This window comes from Heterocephalus glaber, unplaced genomic scaffold (genome assembly GCF_053883595.1).
Source record: "Heterocephalus glaber isolate CG9 unplaced genomic scaffold, H.glaber_assembly_v1.0 deba00000613, whole genome shotgun sequence".
NCBI lineage: Eukaryota > Metazoa > Chordata > Mammalia > Rodentia > Bathyergidae > Heterocephalus > Heterocephalus glaber.
In genome coordinates this window covers 1,484,019-1,507,756 of record NW_028258152.1, presented here as the reverse complement: position 1 = coordinate 1,507,756, position 23,738 = coordinate 1,484,019, and the positions used below count along the sequence as shown (strand labels likewise).

The window sequence follows — 23,738 nt, the reverse complement described above, 5'->3', positions numbered from 1 at the left end:
CTCCAGTCACCTCACCACACTGCCGGAGGGAAACTCTTGTTTGGGCTTGGAGACCATCAAGTTAGCATGATTGAAAACGTGGAGGAGGAAGAGACCTGGGAACTCATGAGGTGCCCACCTTGAATTTCAGACCAAAGCCCCTTTTACAGTAAAGTCTTTGGCGTCATGGTCTGGGCCCATGGTGCTATGTGGAGAGGCAGGCCCGTGAGGACTGTGACTCGGGCCTGGGGACAGATGGGCAGCTCTCAAAGTCCACTAGACCCCTTCACACGTGACCCTGGGACCAGCCAACTGGCCTCCCGAGACTTGAAGGCCCTGGCACAATTCTGCAGGGCACAGCGAGCCTGGCCAGCGAGAGGCAGAGACCAGAACACTGAGGAGCTGGGGCTGTGATTCTGATTCTTCTTGAAATCCATTTTCTCAGGTATTCGTTTTTGTGGTTGTTTTTGCAAAGCTGAGGATGGAACCTGGGGCCTCTGCTTATGCTAAGCAAGTGCTCTGCCACTGAGCTACAGCCTCAGTCCTCATGTATTGGTCCTCTGATGAGAAAGAAATACTGAAAATACTATCATGTGAGCACGTATTCTACTACCTCTGCTCTTTGATTTATAATCTCTCCAAAGACACTATTGACTGAGAATCTATTTTAAAAACCAAAACTAGCTGGGCCTACCCAGGAGGCTCACAAGTTCAGACCCAACCAGTGCAACTTCCTGAGACCCTGGCCCCAAAGCATAAAATAAAAAGGGCTGAGGATACAGCTCAGTGGCAGAACAGTTGCCGGCATGCACGAGCCTCTGGGTTCAATCCCTGGTACTGCAAAAACAAAACAACAAGCAAAACCCCAAACTCTAGGGCAGAGGTCGCAGCTCAGTGGTAGAGCGTGTTTGGCAGATGCGAGCCCTGTGTTCAATCCCTAGCACCTAAGTAGAACAAAACAAAGCAAACCATAGGGCCTAAGGCCGTGTATTAACATGTGATTCATTTGATCCCCTCATTTACATTCAATTTTTGAATATAATTTGGGGCATACGGAAGTAGGGCGGCTTTGAGCCCAGGTTCTCTATTCCTTTCTTCATTTCTAGATGGATAGCATTTTTCTTTCTATTGCTACACCAGGGCTTAATATACTGTTGGAAACATCACCCGCGGCCAGCATTCCCTGCAAAGCTTTCAAAGTAACTGAGAGGTTTTCCAACGCTACTGGTTTCTTCTCAGACTCCCCCCCCCCGCCCCGTCTGCTCTCCTTTGGGCTTGAGCCAGCCAGCCCCACCCCTGAGAGGTTTTGGGGTGCTCCTTCCTAAGCTGACCCTGGAATGTGAGGGACTTGCTTGGCTCCACTCCCTCCCGACCGAGAAGAGCAGCTCCTGTCCTGGTCTCATCTCCTGGCCCTGAGACCATGGCCTGGGCATCTGGGTCAGATGGGGCACCCTGCACTCCCTGTCTGGGTGTGTTCCTGTGTTTGTGTGGGGGAAGCAGGAAGTTCACGGAGGTTAACTTGCTGTTTTACATTAAGGATATTTGTTTTGTTTTGTTCAAGACACAGTCTTGTTGTGTGGTCCAGGCTGGCCTTGAACTCACTATGTAGCTCAGATTGGCCTTGAACTCGCAGTAATTCTCCTGCCTCGGCCTCTTGAATGCGGGGATTACAGGTGTGCGTACCATGCCTGGCTTTGCATTTAGGATACTGAGTGAGTGCCTACAGTACCTTTTAAACGGAGCCCATCAAGTCTTGTTTTTTTTTTTTGGTGCTAGGGGTGGGTGGATGCCAGGGCCTTATGCACGCTAAGCAAACACTCTACCATTGACCTCACCCCTGCCCCAGACCGAGGCTCAAAGCCTATAGCTCCCTGGTGTCTCAAACACCTCAGTTCACTCAGGGACCTCCAGGATTTAGGACACTGGAAAAAAGATTTTGAGAGAGTTTGGGTCTTGCCTTACAAAGTCTGACTTAGAAAGTCTGTGTGTGAGGACACGTGTGTGCACACGGGAATGTGTGCGTGCATGGACCCAGAGCCAGGCAGCAGTGACGGTGGTGCCCTGATGAGCAAGGGACCCGGGCTGCCAGGGTCTGGCTGGGCTTTTGTGAAGTCGTGGCCCTGGGCAGTGGGCCCCTCTCCCCAGGGCCTTTGCGGTGCATTCTGGCAGTGCTGGCACCGTCTGGTGCAGGGGTGAATTCCTCCCTGTGTCTGCTTTTGGCCCTGTGGGGGGCGGGCTGGGGGCCCTGTCTGGTCTCTGTCTGCAGGAGCTCCGGGTAGTCAGCGCTGGTAACCTAGACATGGAAATCCTGCATACACATTGCTCTTTCTACTTTGGTTGGTTTTTTTCCCCTAGAGAAGAATAAAATTGTTGAAAAATGCAATATGGGGGAGGAGATAAAATAGCTCTGTGTGTGTGTGTGTGTGTGTGTGTGTGTGTGTGTGTGTGTGTTGCTGAGGATGGAACCTAGGGCTGTGTGCAAGCTAGGCAAGCAATACAGTGGCTTTCGTTACCACAAGTAAGACTCTCAAGCTTGAGGGAGAGATGAACTAGGTCCGGATCAGGCCCACCTAGCAAAATGGCCTTAGGTTGTTTTTACTTTACTTCCTGTGTGAAATCAGATGGGAGTGTTTTCATTCTAGAAAACAAAACGGGAGAGGAAGAGATAAAGACTGGGCCCATGAAATGGAATTGTCACTGCGGGACACTTGACCCCACCAAGAACCCAAATGGAGTCGGGTCATGGGGGATACAGAGACACCATGCTGGGGCCCCTGGGACTCTAGTCACCTTGTCTTCTCGCTAGATGTAATAGCACCTGAAATCCTATTCAGTTCTACTGTAATCTCTAATCCTAATGGGATTTTTCAAATATGATCCAGGACAGTAGCTTTTAAATTGTAGACCACAGGTCCCTAGAAGTCTGCAAATATAGTTTTAGGGGCCCACACATTCCAGGAGGATTTTCAAGGTTCTGGGTCATCTGATGGTCACTTGGACCAGAAATGCTATATGTTTATGATCCCAAAGCCATGAAATGACCAGTTAAAGTGACAGTGATTCTCTTTTAAAACTTATTTGTTTTTACTTTAACGTCCAAACAATAGAGTACACCTTTTCTCAAATCCACTTTCTGTTCAACTTCTCTTTTAAGCTTTATTTCTGGGTCTGTGGCGGGGGCGGGGTGGGGGGCGCTGTGTGTAGGCTGACTGGGGAGAGGAGGAGGGGAGAAGCAGGAGTGGACACTTTTCAGAGTCTATTTGCATCCCTGTAGGGCTCTTGCTAACCCCAGAGGCAGGGACTTTGGATTGTAGTAGTTTTATAGCCCATGAAGTACCTTAGTCAACCAGTTGCATGTCATTTTTAGAAATAAATCATATCAGTGAGCAATCACACCTTCTCCTGACTTTCCCCTTAGCACAAGGTTAGAGACACATTTTGCTGTAGTACACACAGGTTGACAAACTTCAAGAGACTGAAAATACAAACCACTGACTACAAGAAAGCATTTGCAAAAGACATATCTGATAAGACTGGTGTCCAAAACACACAAAGAGCTCTTAAAACTCAACAATAAGAAAACAAATAATCCAATTAAAATCAAGCCAAAGACCTGAACCAACACCTCTCCAAATAAGACACCCAGATGGCAAGTAAACATATGAAAAGGTGATTCTTATATCATCAAGGAAATAAAAATTAAAACAGTGAGATACAGGCCTATTAAAATAGCCAAACTCCAGGTTACTGACAAGGACATAGAGCAACAGAAACTTTCTTTCATTGCTGGTGGGAATGCAAAATGGGTCAGCGACTTTGGAAGACAGTGTGGCAGTTTCTCACAAGACTAAACATACTCTTTATCACATACAATCCACCAATCACACTCCATAGTATTTACTCAAAGGAGTTGAAAATTATTTTTGAAAAAAATTATTTCCACCCAGAAATCTGCACATGGACATTTATAGCAGCTTTAGCCATAACTGTCAAAACTTAGGAACAATTAAGATGTCCTTTGCTAGGTGAATGGATAAACTGTGGTATATCCAGACAATGGAATAGTATTCACTGCTGAAAAGAAATGAGCTATCTTACCATGCAGAGATATGGAGGAACCTTAAATGCTTGTTATCAAGTGAAAGAAGCCAGTCTGAAAAGGCTATCAACTGTGTAATTCCAACCATATGACATTCTGGAAAAGGCAAAACTATGGATACAGTAGAGTCAGCAGTTGCTAGGGGCAAGGGAGGAGGTAGGGATGAATAGGCAGAGGATGCTTAGGGCAGTGAAACTTCTGTATGATACTGTAATGCTAGATTCATGCCACCAAACCCATATAATGTTCAATGCCACAAGTGAACCCTAATGTAAACTATGACTTGATTTTTTTTTTTTTGGTACCGGGGATCAAACTCGGGTCCTTGCACTTGTGAGGCAGGCAGCAGAATATGAGACTTGATTGATACTGGTGTGTCAGTGTAGGTCCATAAATTGCAATAAATGTATGATTCTGGAGGGAGATGTTGATCATGGGAGAAGTTATATATTTGTGGGGCAGGGTATCTTTTCATCTTATGCTCAATTTTTCTGCAAACCTAAAATTGCTCTTTAAAAAGTCAGATTTTTTTAAAAAATTAAACTATATCTGTGGTGGAACTTGGCTTTCCAATCCTAACATGGAAAACAAAGGTAGTTCTGCTTTGGATTCATCCAGGAGCTGAATGATTGATAGTAGGAAACTGGGAGCTATTCAGGAAAAGTGTTGGTTGACTTGGTGACTGCCATGAATCCATTTTTGTTTTCCCTCACATCACTTTCCTAGGCTGAGGTCCATACTGGCCATGTAGTTTAGGGACCACTTCAGACAGCCACAGAGGAAGGGATCTATGGTCCCCAGGGTAAGGGCTACAATTTGGGAAGGCCAAGAATGCACAACTGGTCCATTTCCTATGAGGAAGCTGTCTTGTCCTCCCTGCCCCTCCCAGGAACTCTCTCACATACCAGTCCACTCATTTTCTTCTGGAATGCATTATTAGAATTGGAGTCATCTCTTCTTTTTATCAGAAGTGCAAAAACATCTCATCAGGTCTGACTAATGTTTTAAATGTAATCAGCTAACTTTGAGGTGGCATCTGCTGGTGAGTTCCTGTCCTAGTAGAGTCCCTTTTCCACCCTTGATACCTCTTCCCACAAGGGCCTCCCCTTGAAGGACCAATCAACTTGAAATCCATCTGTACAATATCATGCTTCCACTTGTTTCCATTCTTTTACTAAAGCCTAGGACTCAGCAATGGAGAGTTCTAGTCCAGCTCTGCCACTAACTTGCAGATGTAGGAGTCTCAAGTACAGCCCAAGAACTTGCCCTTACCCCCAGCGCCTGTTACTTCCTGCCTTGGTCTCAGGATCCCAAGGGCAGCAGCCCTCACATCCATGCCTCCAACGAAGTGGACCAACTCCTGCACGTGGGTTGAGTGACCAATTAGCACCTATCACTAGGAACTAGCTGTTCTGGTGCTACTAGCTGTGTAGACCTTGATATGTAAAAATAGGGACTAAAATGGCACTACTTCCTATGTGTAGGGCTATTACAATTAAATGAGAAATGTATGTTGAACACTGAGTACAGTTAGCTACTGAGGATGACCATAATGATGACAGTGATATGGTTATGGCGATGATAACTCCCAATCTCAGTCCACTATGATATTTTGAGGATTTCCGCCAGTGGTGGCCAGAGGAGTGCCCCATCTTGGCTGTAGTACGAATCCTCATCTTCCTCCTCATGGGACCTCTCTTCACACTGGTGCACACTTCATGATCATACTTTGGTGTCTTTGCTGACATGTTTATTGCAAAGAGCACTCAGTTTCTCCAACTAACTCAAAGAATTCAATACCTTTGCTTGTATATTCTTATTTTTTTTCCTTATTTCCATAGCTCTAATGCATCTGTCATTACAAGATAGGGGACTTCTCTACAGGACCCCCAAAGACTGTCTGTTGATACCTCTGGCTACAATCTTTGCTCCAGCAGTGAGGGAGGGGATCTTGTATTCTAGAAAGGATGAAGAAAGCCTAGAAGACTTCCTCCTTACCCACCGTGTGAGCCCCACCCCCAGTTCAAAAACTTTTGGAATCCGACCCTTTCCTTTGTTTCCCTGCTCGTTTCTTCCTACGGGGGCCACTTTCCTAGAAACCAACTTTACCGTCACTGAGCTGGGGCTTCACTATGGAAACATCACTATTTCTACCCACCATGGGGCAGCTTACAAATTCTGCAACTGTGGTTGTGTGGCAGTCTGCCAGAGATAAGTAACATTAATAAAGTTAAAAATAAATCCTTTGTAGTTGTTTAACCCTCTTCCTTTGCCCCAGAAAAATTTCCATTTTTCTCCCCATTTATCTATACCTAGTATAGAATTAACTTTCTTCTATATATCAAGAGGAATGGAACAGATTCCTATCACATTTTTCCTTTCTTAATTGAAGTGCTTTGCATATGTGTATATATAATTTATGCATAATGAGAAGCACAGAGCTCAAGTGTGTAACTCAGTGAAGATTTGCACACATCACACACACAGATGTGAATATATCGGACCTCCCAAATCAAGACATAAGATATTTCTGACAACCCAGAAACCCCGTATCCCTCTTTCTGTTAGTACCAACTCTCACTCCAGAGTGACTCCTAGCAACAGGTCAGTTTTGTCTGTTGTTGCAGTTTGCACAATGGGATCGTGAAATGTGTGCTGTGTAATGTTTGACTTCTTTCATTTACCTCAGTGTCTGTGGGGCTCTTCATGTTGTGTGTAGCAGTAATTATTTTTTTTGGACTGTGTTTTCCTATTCTATGGATATCCCATTTTTAAAAATTCATTCCACTACTGATGGAAATTTGGGTTATTTCCAACATTTAGATCTATTTCTTTCTTTCTTTATGAGACAGCATCTCTCTGTGTAGTTCGGGCTAGACTTGAACTTGCTATATAATCCAGGCCGGCCTTGAACTCATAATCTTCCTGCCTCAGCTTTTTGAGTGCTGAGATTACTGGTATGCATCACCACATCCAAAGCAATTATTGGCTACTTTAAATTAAGCTGTTATGGCCATTCTTGTACAGGTCTTTTGTGGTCCAAGCTCATTTCTCTTGGCTGTATACCAGCAGTAGGACTGTTAAGTCCCAGGGTAGACATTGAGCTGTGATACGTATTGCCAAACAGTTCTCCAAATTGTTTGGACTAATTTATACTCCCCGCAGCGCAGTAGGAGTGGACTGTTTGCTGAAACACCCTTTCCAACACTCTGCCTTGTTACTCTTGTAGTCACTCTAGTGGCCACATAGCAGTATCTTGTCATGATTTTAATTTATATCTCCCGAGAGCATACTGATGTTATGTGACTTGTATGTGCTATTGGCCATTTGGATATCCTCAGGAAAGTGCCTCTTTAAATTTTTTGCTGATTGAAAATATCGTCTATGTCTTTGTTGTTTGTGGTCACTAATGCTTTGCTAGATGTATGTATTATAAATATTTCTCAGTCTGTGATTTGCCCCTTCCCTCTCTTTCGGTGAAGAAGAGGTTCTTAATTTTAATGTAAGCTCATTGATCAGCTTTATTCTTCATTCTAGTGCATATTATGACCTTCTTAAGAAATCTTTGATTACCTCTATGGTCATGAAATTATTCTCCTGTTTTTTTCTGAGAAGCTTTATTGTTTTACCACAATAATATTCACATGAAGACCTATAATCCATTTAGAATTTTTTTTCACGTACTATTAAGTGGATGTCAAAGGTAGTTTTCCCCACACAGATATAAAAATAATACAGGACTATTTGCTGAAAGGGCAAATCTTGTTGAACTGCAGGAGTGTGCCTCTGTGTTAAATGAATTAATTGTGGGACCAGGGATGTAGCTCAGCGATGCCAGGCCTGTCTGGCAAGCAAGCGCAAGGTTCTGAGTTTGATTCCCCATAGCGAGGGGGGGGGATTACTTGAGTATGTGTAGATTTGTTTCTCAGCTCTCAATTTTGTTCTAAGGTTCTGTCTGAATAGTCTTGTGCCAAAACCATGCTGTCTCAGTGAAGCTCTATAATAAATCCTGGTATCTGCTAGTGTAAATCTTTCGGTGTTCTTCAAGGTTATCTTGGTTACTCTTAAGTCTTTTCCATTGCCATATAAATTTTAGAATCAGCTTGCCAATCTCTCTCTCTCTCTCTCTCTTTCACACACACACACACACACACACACACACACACACACACACACACACACCCTACTCTCATAGATGGGGATTGCATTGAATCCATAGATTATTTGGGGAATAACATATTGACAATATTCATACTTGGTATATTTCTCCATTTTCAGATATTATTTAGTTTTTCTCAGCAATATTTTATCATTTTCAGTATAGTAAAAAATCAGTAAAATTATGTTTTTCTTTAGCATAGTTCTTTCTTTTGTTATAGGAGAGGGGTAGAGTATTAATGCTACTGAAAATCAAATTTCATTTCCAGTCTGCTGATTACAGACTTCCGGGCAGTCCAGAGGTCCCATGGTGGCTGTGGTCTGGCACCAAAAGCCTCTGCAGATTCTCTGGGCTCCCTCATCCCCCTCTCCACTCTAACTTTCCTGAGTGGACTGTTTGTGCCACTTTCCTGTCCCCCAGTACTGATTTCCATTTTGTCACTTACCTACAGCAGTGCTTTAGACTGGATGTTTGTTCACTAGCTAGCTTCAATACAAATACACCTTCGGTATAAAGACACCTTATTTGAAGGATGTAGAGGGCCTTAGAGAATCAATGGGAGGCTGGAAGATTAGGTGTAGAAATGGGCAGAGGCCAGTGGTCCCTCCGTGAGTCCACAATCTGGTTTGCTACAAAGGAATGGATAACCACCAACTGCGTGTCTTTCCTCGTGGTACTTGTTCAAGAAGAAAACATCTGCTGGGCCAAGTGTAAATTATACAAGGCTCTCCCCGCGTTTCCCCAGAGAGACAGGTAGGAGGAGACAAGAGTGATCAAACTACATGGAATGAGAACTCACCAAAAGGCTGAGCAAGGTGTCATTATGAGCGGGGGAGGTAGAGATGGTTGGATGCAAAAGTCTAAAAACTCGCTATATTCTTCCAACTACCTGATAGGGTGCTTGAGGGAAGAGACTGGATATTGTTTTCCATGATCTTGTCACAATTCCCTAAATGTAAATTATGACCAGAAATACCTATGATGATGGTTTATGGCAATAAACGTAGCTCAGAACGCACTAAGGGGTTAATCCCCAAAGTATTTCATCTTCATTAAAAGATGGAAAATGATACTTCACTTCCTTGTTCTCTCTGGGTCATTTCAATCTGTAGCAGCCATCAGTAATTTAAAAGAGGAAGAAGAAGGTAACAATACACAAAAATCCCTTCAGCCATGGTAAAATATACATAATTGGGGCCAGGGATTTAGCTCAGTGGTTCCGGCGCTTGCCTCGAAAGCGGAAGGACCTGAGTTCAATCCCTGATACCAAAAGAAAATTCCTGTTTGGGGCCGGGGATTTAGCTCAGTGGTTTCAGAGCCTGCCTCGCAAGCACAAGGTCCCAAGTTCGATCCCCGGTACCAAAAAATAAAAATAAAATAATAAAATAAAATATACAAAATTAAAGTAAGTATATGCACTAAAAATTTTTTTTTTTGTTACTGGGGATCTAACTCGGGTCCTTGTGCTTGCGAGGTAGGCGGCGAAACCACTGAGCTAAATCCCCAGCCCTGCACTAAAATATTTAGTGGAAACATCTAGGTTGTGAGATGGCAACAATCTTCATTTTCTCTTTTTAGTTTTATTTTATGTATTTTCTAGGCTTTCTACAATAAGCACATACTTAATTGCATATTTATTTTCCAGAACTTAGTGAGAATATCCTTTCTGTTCAAATCTAGAAATATTTCCAAGAATGATTCTAAAAGTAGCCTCTATTTCTTGAGTACAAATCATTTTCATATCTATTAAATTTTTTTCTCCAGAAAAAGAAAATGTTATCGTTTAGATCTAAAATATCCTTGAGGCCAGCCATGGCACATGCTTGTAATCCCAGCACTTGGGAGGCTGAGACAGGAGGATTTCTGCAAAATTGAGGGTAGCCTGGGCTACATAGTGAGTTCAAGGCCAGCCTGAACTGCTTAGCAAAATCCTGTCTCAAAAGAAAAGAAAAGAAAAGCCCTTGTAAATCTTGTGCTTAGAGGTGGGGCTTTTAGAAGGTGATTGGATTATGGGAACCCTATACTCATTAGCGGATTAATCCATTAATGAGTTCATAGCTGAATGTGCTGCTAGGAGGTAGGGCCTCCTTGGATGAGGCGGGCCACACCTTGGCAGGGTCTGTCTCTCCCTCTCACCGGTCTACCTTCTCGCTCTGTTTCCTGGCCGCCATGATGTGAGCAGCTTTCCTCCCCCACACCCATCTACCATGCCTTGGCGCATGGACTGAAAGTAGGAGCCAGAATTAACCTCTCCTCCTTTAAGTTGTATGTGTCAGCCATTTTTGTCCCAGAAATTGAAAAATGACGAATACAATGTTTTCAGAGATAATGTCCTCACCAACCTCTGTAATATGTTTTCCTCACATTTTTGGGTTGGGTACTCTGGACTCACTTTTTCAAATTATAATAGTAAGTTAAATTAATATAAACTTTATTTTTTAAACTGAACATCTTATGGGAGTATCATAGCCACAGAGAAGTACATACGTCTTAAGGACATAGCTTGCCAAGCCTGGTGGCACATGCTTGTAATTTCAGTCACTTAGGAAGTTGAGGCAGGAGGATCAGAGTTCAAGGCCAGCCTGGACAACACACTGACACTCTGATTCGAGATGAAAAAAAGTGACATCAAGTGTACAGCTTGGTGAAATTTCCCCAAATAAACACCAAATACTCAGCACCCAAATTATTATGAGCCCCTTCCTGACCTCCCAGCCGCTGTCCCTCCCAAGGTAGTCACTTTCCTGACCTCTGATACACTGACTGGCTTTGGTGGACTTTGGACTTTATATAAATAAAAGCATGAAATGTTCTTTTGTGTCTGTCTTTCATTCAACGTCATATTTGTGTTATCTGCACTCCATTATGTAGCTACAGCTTCTTTTTATATAGTATTCCATTGTATGAATTTACTATGATTTTTGTCTGCTCTACTGATGAATAGTTTGTTGTTTTTTTTGATGTCTGAGTTTGTGGATATTATGACAAGTGTTACTGTCAGTACTGTCATGTGTATGTTTTGCTGAAGGCATGTATGCTCTTCTGTTAGGAATATGCCTGGGAGGATGACTGCTGCTTGAGGGGTATCTGTATAACTAACTTTAGGAGATGCGGTTAAACAGTTAGCAGGGGTTCAGTCGTAGCCTCTCCAGTGGTGCAGAGGGTTCTATTTGTCTACATTTCCCCAAGCCTTCATTTATCTTTCCCATTGTAGCTGTTCTGGTGAGTGTATATTGTACCCTCACACTGCTTCTGTTTGGATTGAGCAGGTAACTAACACAGCTGAGGATCTTTTCGTGCACTGATTGACCACCAACTTCGACAGGGTCTCACTGAGTCCCTAAGTTGCCCAGGCTGGGCTCGAAGTTGTGATCCTCTTGCCTTGGTCTTCCCAGAGTGCTGGGATTATAGGGATTCGCCACCATTCCTGGAGTCCTTGTCATTATTTTTAACTTTTCTGTTAATTTGTTTTGAATGTAACTCTAGTGAACAAGGATTTTTTTTTCCTGCTTTTTAAAGTGTCCATAATTTTACTAGGAAAGTACGCATTACTGATATCATAAATCATTTAGAATTGTATGTTCCATTGTATGTAGTGTTTTTTATTTATCTTTTTTTTTCTCTTTCCTCTCTGCTTTTTGATTGAGTTTTCTTTATTTTTTCTTTTTTCTTCCAAAATCTCTCCAAAGGGAGCTTTTATTTTTTTTATTTTTCTGATTTAGATTTTCAAGCTTTTCCGCCCGCTCCTCCACCCCCACCCCGTGCGCCCCTCCGGTTGCACCGCACTCGCTCGCTCTGAGCTCCGGGCTCCTGCTAAGCTTGCCTGGCCGCAGTCTCCCTGCAGCCACTATCATGATTATCTATCCGGACCTCATCAGCCACGACGAGATGTTCTCCGACATTCACAAGATCCGGGAGATCGCAGGCGGGCTGTGCCTGGAGGTGAAGGGCAAGGTGCTCAGTAGAACAGAAGATAACACCGATGACTCGCTCATTGGTGGAAACACCTCCGCTGAAGGCCCGGAGGGCGAAGGTACCGGAAGCACAGTAGTCACTGGGGTTGATATGGTCATGAACCCTCAGCTGCAGGAAACCAGCTTCACAAAAGAGACCTACAAGAAGTACATCAAAGATGATATGAAATCAATCAAAGGCAAACTCAAAGAACAAAGACCAGAAAGAGTAAAGCCTTTTATGACAGGGGCTGCAGATCAAATCAAGCACATCCTCGCTAATTTCAAAAACTATCAATTCTTTATTGGTGCAAACATGAATCCAGATGGCATGGTTGCTCTCCTGGACTACCGTGAGGATGGTGTGACCCCATTTATGATTTTCTTTAAGGATGGTTTAGAAATGGAAAAAGGTCACTGGATTTGGCGGTTACCTTGGATCTATCACTTGTCATAACTGGCTGCTGCTTGTCATCCACACAGCACTGGGATTTTAGATGGACGGGACTGATGTCATCTTGAACGCTTTGTTTGTTTGGACCGTGATTTATTTGGAGTGGAGGCATTGTATTTTAGGGAAAAAACCAAAACATGACATGTAGGTTGTCTAAAAATAAAGTGCACTTAAACTCATTTGAAAGAAGGCCTCTTAGTTTAATACATGTAAAAACTAAATCCATCATAATGTTCGTGGAGAAGATAGAGGCTTCACAGAGCATTGCTAGAAAGTGTAAGACTGTCTTCAGATAACTTCTGCAGTGGAAACTACTGGGACTGGAATATAAGACAAGAATCAAAGTTTTAATTCTGAGTTGTAGGGAAGGGGAAAAGACCATGCTCATAGCAGTGCCAGCATTTGAAGTAGAGCCTTATGTATTTCATCACCTACAGTGTAAGTAGTTAACCCTGGAAGAGACCACCAAAAGAATAAAAAGACTAACTCAGCTGGAAAAAAAAAAAGATTTTCAAACAAATTTATTCGTAATTTATTTTCTCATCATTACTCTGTACCTCATTCTTTTGGCTTTAATTTGTTGCTAAGGTACATCAGTTAGTACTTCTTTAAGTAATCACCTATAACTAGTATGCTTTCTAAATCTTCAAATGTCTGAAAAAAATGTCTATTTTTTTCAAACTTGAAAGATACTTTAGCTGGTATAGAATTCTACTGGAAATATATTTTCCATTTTTTCAAGATAAATTTTCATATTTTCTATACTGTTACCACTGAAGTCCACTCTTACCCAAATTTTCTTTGTTTTATTATTTCTCTTTATCATTATTGTAGTGCTGGGGATCAAACACAGGGTCACAGAGATTCTAGGCATGTACTCTACCACTGAGCTGCATCCCTAGCTTTACAGTTGTCTTTAAAAGTACTCTATTTTAACTCTTTGGAAACTTCATAATTTTCTTTGTGTTTGTTCTCTATCTCAGAGCAGCTTTTGGAGCACTTTCTTTTATAGAATCTCCTTAAGCCTCTTGCTTTGAATTTGTCCTTAGTAGGCTGACAGCTATGATGCTGCTTCTGGATCTTCTCTTCTAGGTAAGAATGGGATGGGTGTGATAAAGAAAGGCAAATTCGGTCACATCGAAGACAAGCAAGTGCCACAGTCCAGTGAGACCCATCAAGAATGGGATTAGCAGGAAGAGGGAGAGTTGTGGTGGAGTAATAGGGGAAAGTAAAGAAAGAGAGATAAAGAGAAGAGACGAGAGACGCAAGTGGAGGGCAGGAGAGGGTGGGGTTATACTGAAAGGAAGGCAGGTGCAAAAACCATCATGCTGCAGCCTCTGAAGCTGCGGATACTGTGACTGCACCACACGTCTGCTCCATCCAAAGATGCCCTCTGCCCATGCCAAGCTGCTAGGTCATTGTCCTTAATCTTGGACATATCTACTTGTATCCTTCAAAGCTCCACATGCTGAATGTATCTGGTGTGTCTTGGGGCAATATAATGACAGCAGGGTCCCCTCATCCAGAAGGCCCCTGTCATGGCTGTGTCCCCCCAGGCCTCATGCAGTCATGGGTGGGGGTTTTTCAGTAGCTGGAACTAGAGCATGTGATGCTGGAATTGATTCATGGTGCAATGCTAGGTTCAAGGGCACTAGGATTATGAGTGTGAGTGCTACCCACCCTAAGTATCTTGGATAAGATGGATTCTTTTGGGGGTTTTTTGTTGGTTTTTTTTTTTTTGTCCCAGGGATTGAACTCAGGTCCTTGCGCTTGCGCAGCAGGCAGCGAAACCACTGAGCTAAATCCCCGGCCCTCTTGGATAAGATGTAAGGGATGGAAAGAACTGTGGTCATCTCTTGTTGCTTTGCTACCTTCTGCTCGCCATGAACTGTTCCTCAGTGACTCCCCTCTGCCATGCCACCCTGGCTTGGAGCTAGCTGACTATGGACTGAAACCTCTACCAACTCTAAGCCAAATAAACCTAACCCCCTTTAACTTTGGGTGTTGGGTATTTTGTGTCCACAACAAGAAAAGTAACTAAGATAGTCTCAGATGTAGCAGTTGTCCCTAATTTTCTCTTGTTTGGACTGAGAGCCCTGGGTTCATATCTCCTCCCTGCCATCCATCCTTGGTGGCTTCCAGCATAAGGAACATGCACTGAACACAGACAGTGTCAACCTCCCCCAAGAATATTATAACTGACTCCGTTTCAGATATTTCACTCGGGCTGTGACACTCACTGAGGTGAATTGGGTGGGGTGAACAGAATGGATGTGGCCACAGCAGTTGGGGGAAGTGTCTATCGAGCAGACGTGGGACGGACGAGGTCTCTTGAGCCAACAACAGCCTTTGTGATGAGGGCCTTGAGCAGAAGAAGCTTTGAAAGCCCAGTTGGTGGTCAGAATCCTTAGTTACAGCTCAGCTGTGTAAGCAGAGACCACAAACAACTGCGCAGCCCTCCTGGGCGGCTGCCTCAGAGACAGCCTGTCAGTGTCAGGATGAGAAAGAATGAATCTGAATGCTCCAGAGAGCAACCTCGGTGAAGCTTTGCACTAATTGAAGTTTGGATGGAAGTGCTAGAATCCCTCTGAGCATCTCCCCAAATTAATTAACTACTGGGCTGAAATGAATAAAGAGAAAGCTTGAGAGAGAGATTTCCCCCTCTCTGTCTATTCTTCCTGCTGGACTTTGAAAGTTACTCAATACAAATGGTGGGTCCAGCATAGTTGGTTAGATAGAACTGAGCCAGAATCCCTACTGCCCAATGTTTAGCCTTCATGGCTCTGGCCTTTTGTGGAGCCCTCTCTGCCAAAGAAGGGATGCCTTTGTTTAATTGCCACTGGCTCTTTCAGACCTTGCCAGGAGTTGAGCCTCCTTGGTACCCTGCACACCCTCCCCAAGTCCCACCACATGCAGTTAGGTTACAGTTACCCTCTGTTCCTGAGTTCCCCATGTCAATCTTTCCCAGTTACCCAAAAGCCTCCCGTGAGGGGACATGTCTTAGTTGTCCTACACTCCAGCTTCCATCACGTGGTCCAGCATAAGGTAGAGCTCAGCATGTTTTGACTGTGAACCAACATTAGAAACCTATTGAGATATTTAGATGGTTTATTTTGGCATTGCTGTATTTGGTGGCCAGAAAAGTCCCTACAAGTAGGATTTGGTTGTGCATACATGAGTCATGGTGTGGAATTTAACTGTGTCTGACATACTGTCCACGCACACTTTGATGAGCTGCTGAATGTGTAGATTCCCACAAGCTGGGCAGAAACTTCTAAAGCTGACCAGGACTCCTGGTGCAATGACAAGGAGTTTTGCAAAAAGTTAGATAGGAGCTCTTTGCTCTCTAAATGTTTCTCACATAGTTTTTTGTTTTTGTTTTCTGAGTATCTCCACTCTGGGAGTCCAAGTACTGTAAAAATAGAACATCGACTGGGATTGGGATTTACCATTCAACAGGGAGTTTCTTGACAATACTGTCTTCCTCTTAGATCAGCAAGAAACTTGTGAGGTGGAAAGTCCTGGGCATTATGTATGGGGTCTCTGCCCAAGGTGCTGGCAGATGCACCTTACACAAGCGTCAGCTGCCACACTATCTAGTCAACACCCCCTCACTTATCATTTTAGTCCATTGGGGTGAAATGTAGTTATGGCCAAGAGGAGGTTGCACAGTAAGCTTATCAGCAGCTCACACTTTATACTTAGTGGTAAATGAGTGAGGGTGAGTTAATGACCCAGAGGGGCTGTGCAGGGAGATGGGCGGCCAAAGATGCCCTGTCCCTGCTTTATGATTGTGTGCAGGGTCTGGCCTGCTCAGAATCCCTCCTGTGCTTCTAGAATATGCGTCACAGGTGGCCGAATTCTCCTAGGAGGTGAGGACCAGGAGATTCAATGTGCCAAATTCTTTCCCTCTGAAGGAAACAGTCCTGGTAATAGGGACAGACAATAAACAAATGAAATAAGCTGAGGCTATTGGAGTAGGGTCACCACATAATCAACAGGACATCTAGTTAAATTTGAACTTCACATAAATGAAGAATTGCTTTTTATTATGTTTCAAATATTGACTGGAATGTACTTATATTATTTTTTCAAGTTTTACCCCAAAACACAAATGGCCCCAGCCATTTCTAATCTTTTTTAAAATTTTAACTTTTATTAGCACATTTGCAGTACCTAATGATTACTTATAGTAAAGATTATTTGTTGTTATATGAATATAGATAATCCTACTGAGCTATACATTTAAAATGGTTAAGATGGTTCTTTAAAGTTATGTATCATTGTTACCAAGAGACTAATTTAAGTGGATCCCCTGTTTCTGTTTGGTTGAGGGTTTTTCTTGTGTGTTTAGGGTGGTTTTTGTTTGCTTTTGTTTTTGTTTTTATTTGCACTGCTGTGGATCAAATCCAGGGCCTCAGGCATGCTAGGCAAGAGCTCTACCACCGAGTTGCACTGCCAGCACAGCCCTGTGTTTTTATTTGCTAAATTTGGCAACTCTAAAACGGAGACAATAACCTCCCTTCCTATTCTGCCTTCACTCCAAGCCGGGATCATAGATAAAATCATAAGGATTTCAGGGCTTAGAAATTAAACTCTGGCTTCTCCTGGGGAAGACTGAGGCACAGGCAGTCTGAGATGAAAGATGGGGTTCCAGATGCGGAGCCTGAGAGTCCACAAACTTCTGGACTCCTGCAAAGGAATCTCAGTTCCATGGGCCCACTGTGCTGCCCTCTGGGAGGGAAGAGCCTAAAGCCGGGTACTGAAAGATCCCGAAGGACAGGCCCCGACAGAAGTCAGCAGTCAGTGGCCTGGATATGCCTGTCATCACTTCAGCCCTTTCTGACAGTCACACCCCAGTCTCCAGGCGGCAAAGCCATGCCTAGGTGCACTCCCACTTTAAGCAAACCCTATGCCACACAGAAAAATCTTTGCTTACCAAAACACCACAGGGAGAGATCACTTATCCTGTTGACATTAGGATACACCATAGGCTTCTTTCATTAGTAACCTCCCCTCATGCATTCAGAATAGGATTCTATTTACAAAGGAAAATAAAAGGAAGATTGGCACACTACCCTGTGCCAGGCCCAGGATTGCAAAAGCGAGTTATTCCTGTCTGAAGGACAGGCCACTGGCAGGTCACCTGCAGGTTGCAGGGACAGCAGATGTGTGTGCAGCAGCTGAGCAGATGTGCAGAATGGCTACATGACAGTAACATACTTTCCCAGGTTTGCAGAGCCAGGCTTGTTGTTTTACAGGCACACTATGAGAATGTGAGGTTAGCTGCAGCTTGCTTCTGGTTGGATGTGGCTTGGTCCCCAGTGGGAAGGGACTGAAGTGGCGGGACTGCCAAGAGGTGGGGCCTCAAAGAAGGGAATTAGGGCATGGGGGCTCCATCGTTATGAACAGATTAATGTGGTCTCTCAGAGGGGGCTGGGTCTCACAGGAGTGAATTATTTCTCTCAAAGGTAGCTTGGCCTCTTCTATGAGGCTGGTTCCCCTTTCACTTTTGAACTCATGTTGTGATATATCCATGGGTCCCTTGCTGGGACTCTGGTGCCATGTTGTCTGGACCTTTCAGCCACTAAAATCATCAGCAAAATAAACCTTTTGTCTTTATAAAGTACCCAACCTGGAATACTTTGTTATAGCAGCACAAAACAGACTAATGCAGCTTGTATTTGTGCCTGTCGCCTCACCCAGAGAGATGATGGAAAGTGATGAGGATAGAGGAGCTTTCTGTGGTGGATGTGATCATGGAAGGAAGTGATGCCCTGGTGAAGAGTGAATCAGGCAGACAGGAGCATCCAAGAAAGGTTAGTGAGGGCACTACTTCATGGAGCTCCCACTTGGTCAGCATTTGGTGGCGGTCTGCCTGGTGCACTGTTGGTAGTGGGAAGGTACAAAAAGAATACTGCTAGTAACGAGAACAGACAAAATCCCATGTTCCATATTTCAGTTGAACTGTGTCCCCTAAAGAAGATTTTAAGTTTTAAGCCCAGTATCTTAGAATGTGACCTCACTTGGAAACAGGATCATTGGAGATGGAATGAGTTCCAGTGAGGTCACAGTGGAGTGGGTAACAGGGCCTTAGACCAGTGTAACTCTTGTCCTTGTAAGACTGAGATCATGTGAACACACTCAGGGGGAACCCCATGTGATGACAAAGGCAGCTGCAAGCCAAGGAGCACCAATACGGCCAGCAAGCCACCTGAAAGGAAAGAGATCAGAACAGATCTTCCCTCAGTCTTGCCAACAACTGTATCTCCAATTTGTAAGCATCCAGAATTGTAAGAACATAAATGCGTGCTGTTTAAACTACACAGCTGGTGGTACTTTATTATGGCAGCCCTAGCAAGCTAATGGACATCATAATAACAATATACCAGCTGTAATTTGGATCTAGGATGTCTACGTCAGCCCCTTTGTTGAATCCGTGGTTCCTGGTCTGTGACACACTGAGAGATGGAGGAACAAATAGGGCCTTGTGAAAGGAAGTTAAACCATCGGGCCATGAAGGAGATACTGGGCCCCCAACCCTTTCCTCTTTCTGTCCTTTGCTTCTCAGACACCCTGAGGCAAGCAGCTGTCTTCACTATGTGCTCTCACCACGATGTGCTGTCCACTACAGGCCCAAAGCAACAAGGTGACCATCTGTGCACAGAAACTTTTGAAACCAAGAGCCAAAATAAATCTGCCCTCCTTTAAATTAATTTATTTCAGGTATTTTGTTACAGTCACAGAAGGCTGACTAGTGAATGATGACATGTGGTTGGTCCAGTGCTAAGTGGCTTATAGTGCAGATTATATCACCCATTTGTCACCGTAGCCCTGTGAGAAAGGGGCTGCTATTATCACGTTGAGGACAGGAGTGCGTAGAGAGGCCTGAGGTCACACACCCAGGGCTCAGCTCCAGAGATGTCTAAGGTGACAGCCTGGGCCCCCAACCCCTGCCACATGACCTGTACTTAGCACTGAGCAAGACCCGGAGCCAGCAACAGCAGGGTGAGTAAATATTCTCCACAGAGATATCATAAAGTCCACAAAGAAGACACTAATGTCTCAGGAAGTGTTAACACTTTTAAAAGAGGCCTAAAAGGGAAAACTAATAAAAAAGCAAAACCCCAAAATCTCAAATCACTTTAGGTAGAAACTTAAATAACAAAGAGAAAGATTCCTTGGACTTGAGAAAATGTCAGATTATACTTCAGAAACAGTAACCTACTTCATGTGGGTTTCAGGTCAGGTCAGCCCTGCTCAGCACTCAGAGGGAAACTGGTTCGAACTAGCACTAAAGTTTGGATTTTAAACGCCCACACGTTAAAGGCTTGGTCTTGCTTGGTGCAATTGGGAGGTGGTGGGGCCTTGAGGTGGGGCCAGTGGGAGGTCTGCAGGTCACTGGGGGCATGGCCTTGAAAGGGATGATGGAACTTGGCCCCTTTCTATTTCTCTCTGTTTGCTCCTTGGCCTTGAGATGAGCGATTTTGCAGGGCATTCACTCTGGCTAGTACATATTGCACCACTGGAGGCCCAGAGCAACAGGGCCAACTGATCACGGACTGAGAGCTCCCAAACTGTGACCCAAAATAAACCTCCTCTCTAAGGCGATTATCTCAGGTATTTGCTATAGTGACTGAATGCTGACTAACACTAGGAAGTCACTGTATGAGTCAGGAGGGCTGGGTTGTTGCAATGGCAAATGAGCCCTGAAATCCAATGACAAATCCAGATGGTAACTAAAAGGGCAAGAGCACTACTTCCAGGGTGATTTGGATTCATGACCTGTTAATGTTGCTAAGAGGAAAAAAAAAACAGCTTGTGTATCATAAACAAGGAGAAAGCTTCTTGATGAAATAATGCCAGTGGCTAAGCCATGGTTAAGCTTATCACAGACTAGATATGTTAAAGATGAATACAAATGTGATTGAAATACATGTTCTTTCACAAATGGCTTTAGGAGGTGATCAAAAATATGGCAAATGCTGCTGAGGGCCATCCAACAGGAAGGCAGACTCATAAAAATATTACAGTGTGTCCTCATCCACCTTATTCACCAGATCTGGCACCATACCACTTCTTGCTCTTCCCCCAAATCAAAATGTTCATGAAAGATAAACATCTTGAGTTTATTCAGGACATTGAGGCAGCCAGGACAGCACAACTAAAGATACTCATGAAAGAAGACTTCCAGAACTGCTTCAGAAAATGGCAAGAATGATAGGATAATTATACTTGAAGTAAGAGTGAATATTTTGAGGGAGATTAATGGAAATATCTTTGACTGTAATAAATTTTTAAAAATTTGTTAAACATTCACTGTATTTTTTATGATACTGCATATGACATATGAAACCTTTTCAAAGTTTTTATGTCATTCATTTCTGAAATATTCAAAATCTTTTATCCCTTATAAGTAAACATTACACCTTTATAAAATCTTTAATCAACACATAGTAGATACTTAAGAATCTGTTGAATGATTGAATGAAATGAATATTAGGAGTTACGGTGTGAAATAAGATATAGGTAAATTAACCATAGAAGAAACATTCCTTGGGATGCCTTTTGTGTGTGTTATGAATCAAACATAGGGTCCTGAGCATACTGGGCAAGCACTCTACCACTGAGTTAAATCCCCAACTCCCCTGGGATGCTTTTCTTCTTTGAAGTTTGGGTGTTCATGAGCCCATAAAATTGAAGGGGAAAAAATGGATAAGTTGGCTTATAAGGACATTAAAAACAGCAACAATGGTGACAAAGATAACTTACTCTCAAAAGAGCAAATCAAAACATTAGGCTAACCTGATTTAGAATAGGAGCAATCTTTGGACTGAATACAGTAGCCCCCATCTCATCCACAGTTTCACTTTCTGTGCTTTCAGTTACCTGTGGTCCAAAAATGCTGAGTAGAAAATTCTTGAAGTAGACAAGTTTTAAATTATGCACTGCTGTGAGTAGCACTATGAATTCTCATTCTCTCCTGCTCTGTCCCACCTCAGAGGTGAGCAATCCCCCTGTCCAGAGTATCCTTGTTGTATATGCTACCCACCTTGTAGCCCCTTAGTAGTCCTTTCAGTTACCAGCTCAACTGTGACAGTGTCTCAATGCCTGTGTTCAACCAATGCTTATTTTTGTTCATTTTTTTTTTTTGTACCAGGGATTGAACTCAGGACCTTGAGCTTCCAAGGCAGGCATGGCACCACTGAGCTAAATTCCCAGCAATGCTTCTTTTCTTTTCTTTTTGGTACAGGGAATCGAACTCAGGACCTTGCACTTTTGAGGCAGGCAGCGGCAGCACTGAGCTAAATCCCAGGCCCTAACACTTATTTTCTTAATAGTGGCCCCAAAGCACAGGGTTGTGCTGGCAATTTGGGTATGCCAAAGAGAAGAAGTAAAGTGCTTCCTTTAAGTCAAAAGGTTAAAGTACTACAAGACGTTTTGAAAGAAAGGAAGATGAGAGACAGACCACATTCACTTAACTTTTATTACGGTATATTGTCATAATTGTTCTATTATATTTGCTGTTAATCTCTTACTGTGCTTAATTTATAAATTAAGCCTATCACAGGTATGGGCATATTGGGAAAAACAGCATAGATATGGTTCAGTCCTGTCCGAGGTTTCAGGCATCTGCTGGGCATCGTGGACTGTCCCCCAGAGGATAAACGGGGACAATTGTACATTTAGCCTTTGGGAAATCTTACTATGTCATCTTTATTTTTCTTATTCTGTCAAAGCAAAATGCACTAATCAGCATATTCCTCTCAAAGTCTGATAAACAGAACCCCAGGCTGCTGGACGTGGCATCAGCAGTGCTCACCCCACCCTAGTTCCTGGCTATCTCCCGACCCGCCCATGACCTGTCTCACTGGGCAGGCAGGGGCATTAGCTCTCCTGGGGGCAGCACCGGCCCTGGCTCCTGGACTCCTGCCCTGGCTCGCTCCTGAGCGGTTCTCACAGGGATTAGCCTGAGGCACAGCCTCCTTTCCTCCCCGCTGGCAGACGCCTTCCTGCCTCTCCGGGCCCACCTGCTCTTGCTCTGAGGCTGGGCCCTGTCCCTGGGACCCTGGGGCTGCCTCTGCCTGTCAGTAACACTGCTGCAGCTGCCTTCAGGCCCCATCCAGCCTTGGGAAGGTGGTGTTCCTGCTGCTCTGCCAGGGACCAGGGCCCGTGACCCTCGCAGACGCGGCGGCCACCGCTCCCTCAGCTGGGCCCACAGCACTGGTCAGCAGGACAGAGCGCAAGGACGAGCGAGTTCCCACCTCTGTTTGCACCCAGAGGTGGACATCGGAAAGGTCCAGGAGACGGCAAGCACCTGTTTATTTTTAAGCACTTCTTAATTGGTTGGATGGCATGGGCATTTGGACAGCCAGGAAGGCAGGTAGATGTGATGATTAATGCATCTCATTGCTTTAAGGGGCAACAAAATAGGGACGTGGGATCCAGTGCTGTGGCTTTCTCCTTGGAACGGAGTCCTTGTTGGCATGCGTGCATGTGCTTTCCCAAGTTTAAACTTTCAGAGTTACATAACCGTTCCCCTTGGCTTATCATCAGATTTCCAGATTAGCTAGAGGTACCCTGCAAGGCGGGGGAGTCGGCATGGGGGAGCCCCGTGACCCGGCCGCTTCCGGTCAGGGCGGCTCTCTGAGTGAAGGCAGGGAAGTGGGGCATCGCTAGGGAGCCTGGTACCTGGTTTTGAGGCTTTGAGGCCACTGCCCTTAGCACCTCCAGATCCCAAAACTGTAACCATTTAAAGTTAATAACTTTATCATACTTTGTCCCTTATAAAGAATATCGGGTCCCTTGAGATGTCTGTGCTGGCAGGAAACACTTGAATGAAAGTCAAAATTTCCAGTTATTCAAGTTCTCATATAAGTGGTATATTCAACCCTCCCCAGATTGGAACAGTGTGATTCCTGGAAGCAGTGTCCAGTAGGGCTCAGACCCTGAACGTGTCCTTTCTTCTCTTGCTTGTCACCTTCTTTCAACTAAGCATCGCCTAACTGCTGCGTCTGTAGGGCTTGGGAATGTGGTGGCAGAGAGACTGTGGGTAGGACTGCACATTGCAGACTTCACATGGTAGAACACCAC

At 44.1% G+C, this 23,738-nt stretch overlaps 1 protein-coding gene and 1 long non-coding RNA gene across 3 annotated transcripts in view; both read left to right on the top strand.

The window, feature by feature from the left end:
- The window catches only part of LOC106008091 (uncharacterized), a 94,048-nt gene that overhangs the window by 17,207 nt on the left and 53,103 nt on the right, over nucleotides 1-23,738 (top strand). The window lies entirely within an intron of this gene.
- On the top strand, nucleotides 12,075-12,662 carry LOC147829452 (translationally-controlled tumor protein-like). The gene has a single exon (XM_087205734.1). It carries the CDS (start codon nucleotides 12,090-12,092, stop codon nucleotides 12,645-12,647), a length of 558 nt encoding a protein of 185 aa, XP_087061860.1. The 5' UTR covers nucleotides 12,075-12,089; the 3' UTR covers nucleotides 12,648-12,662.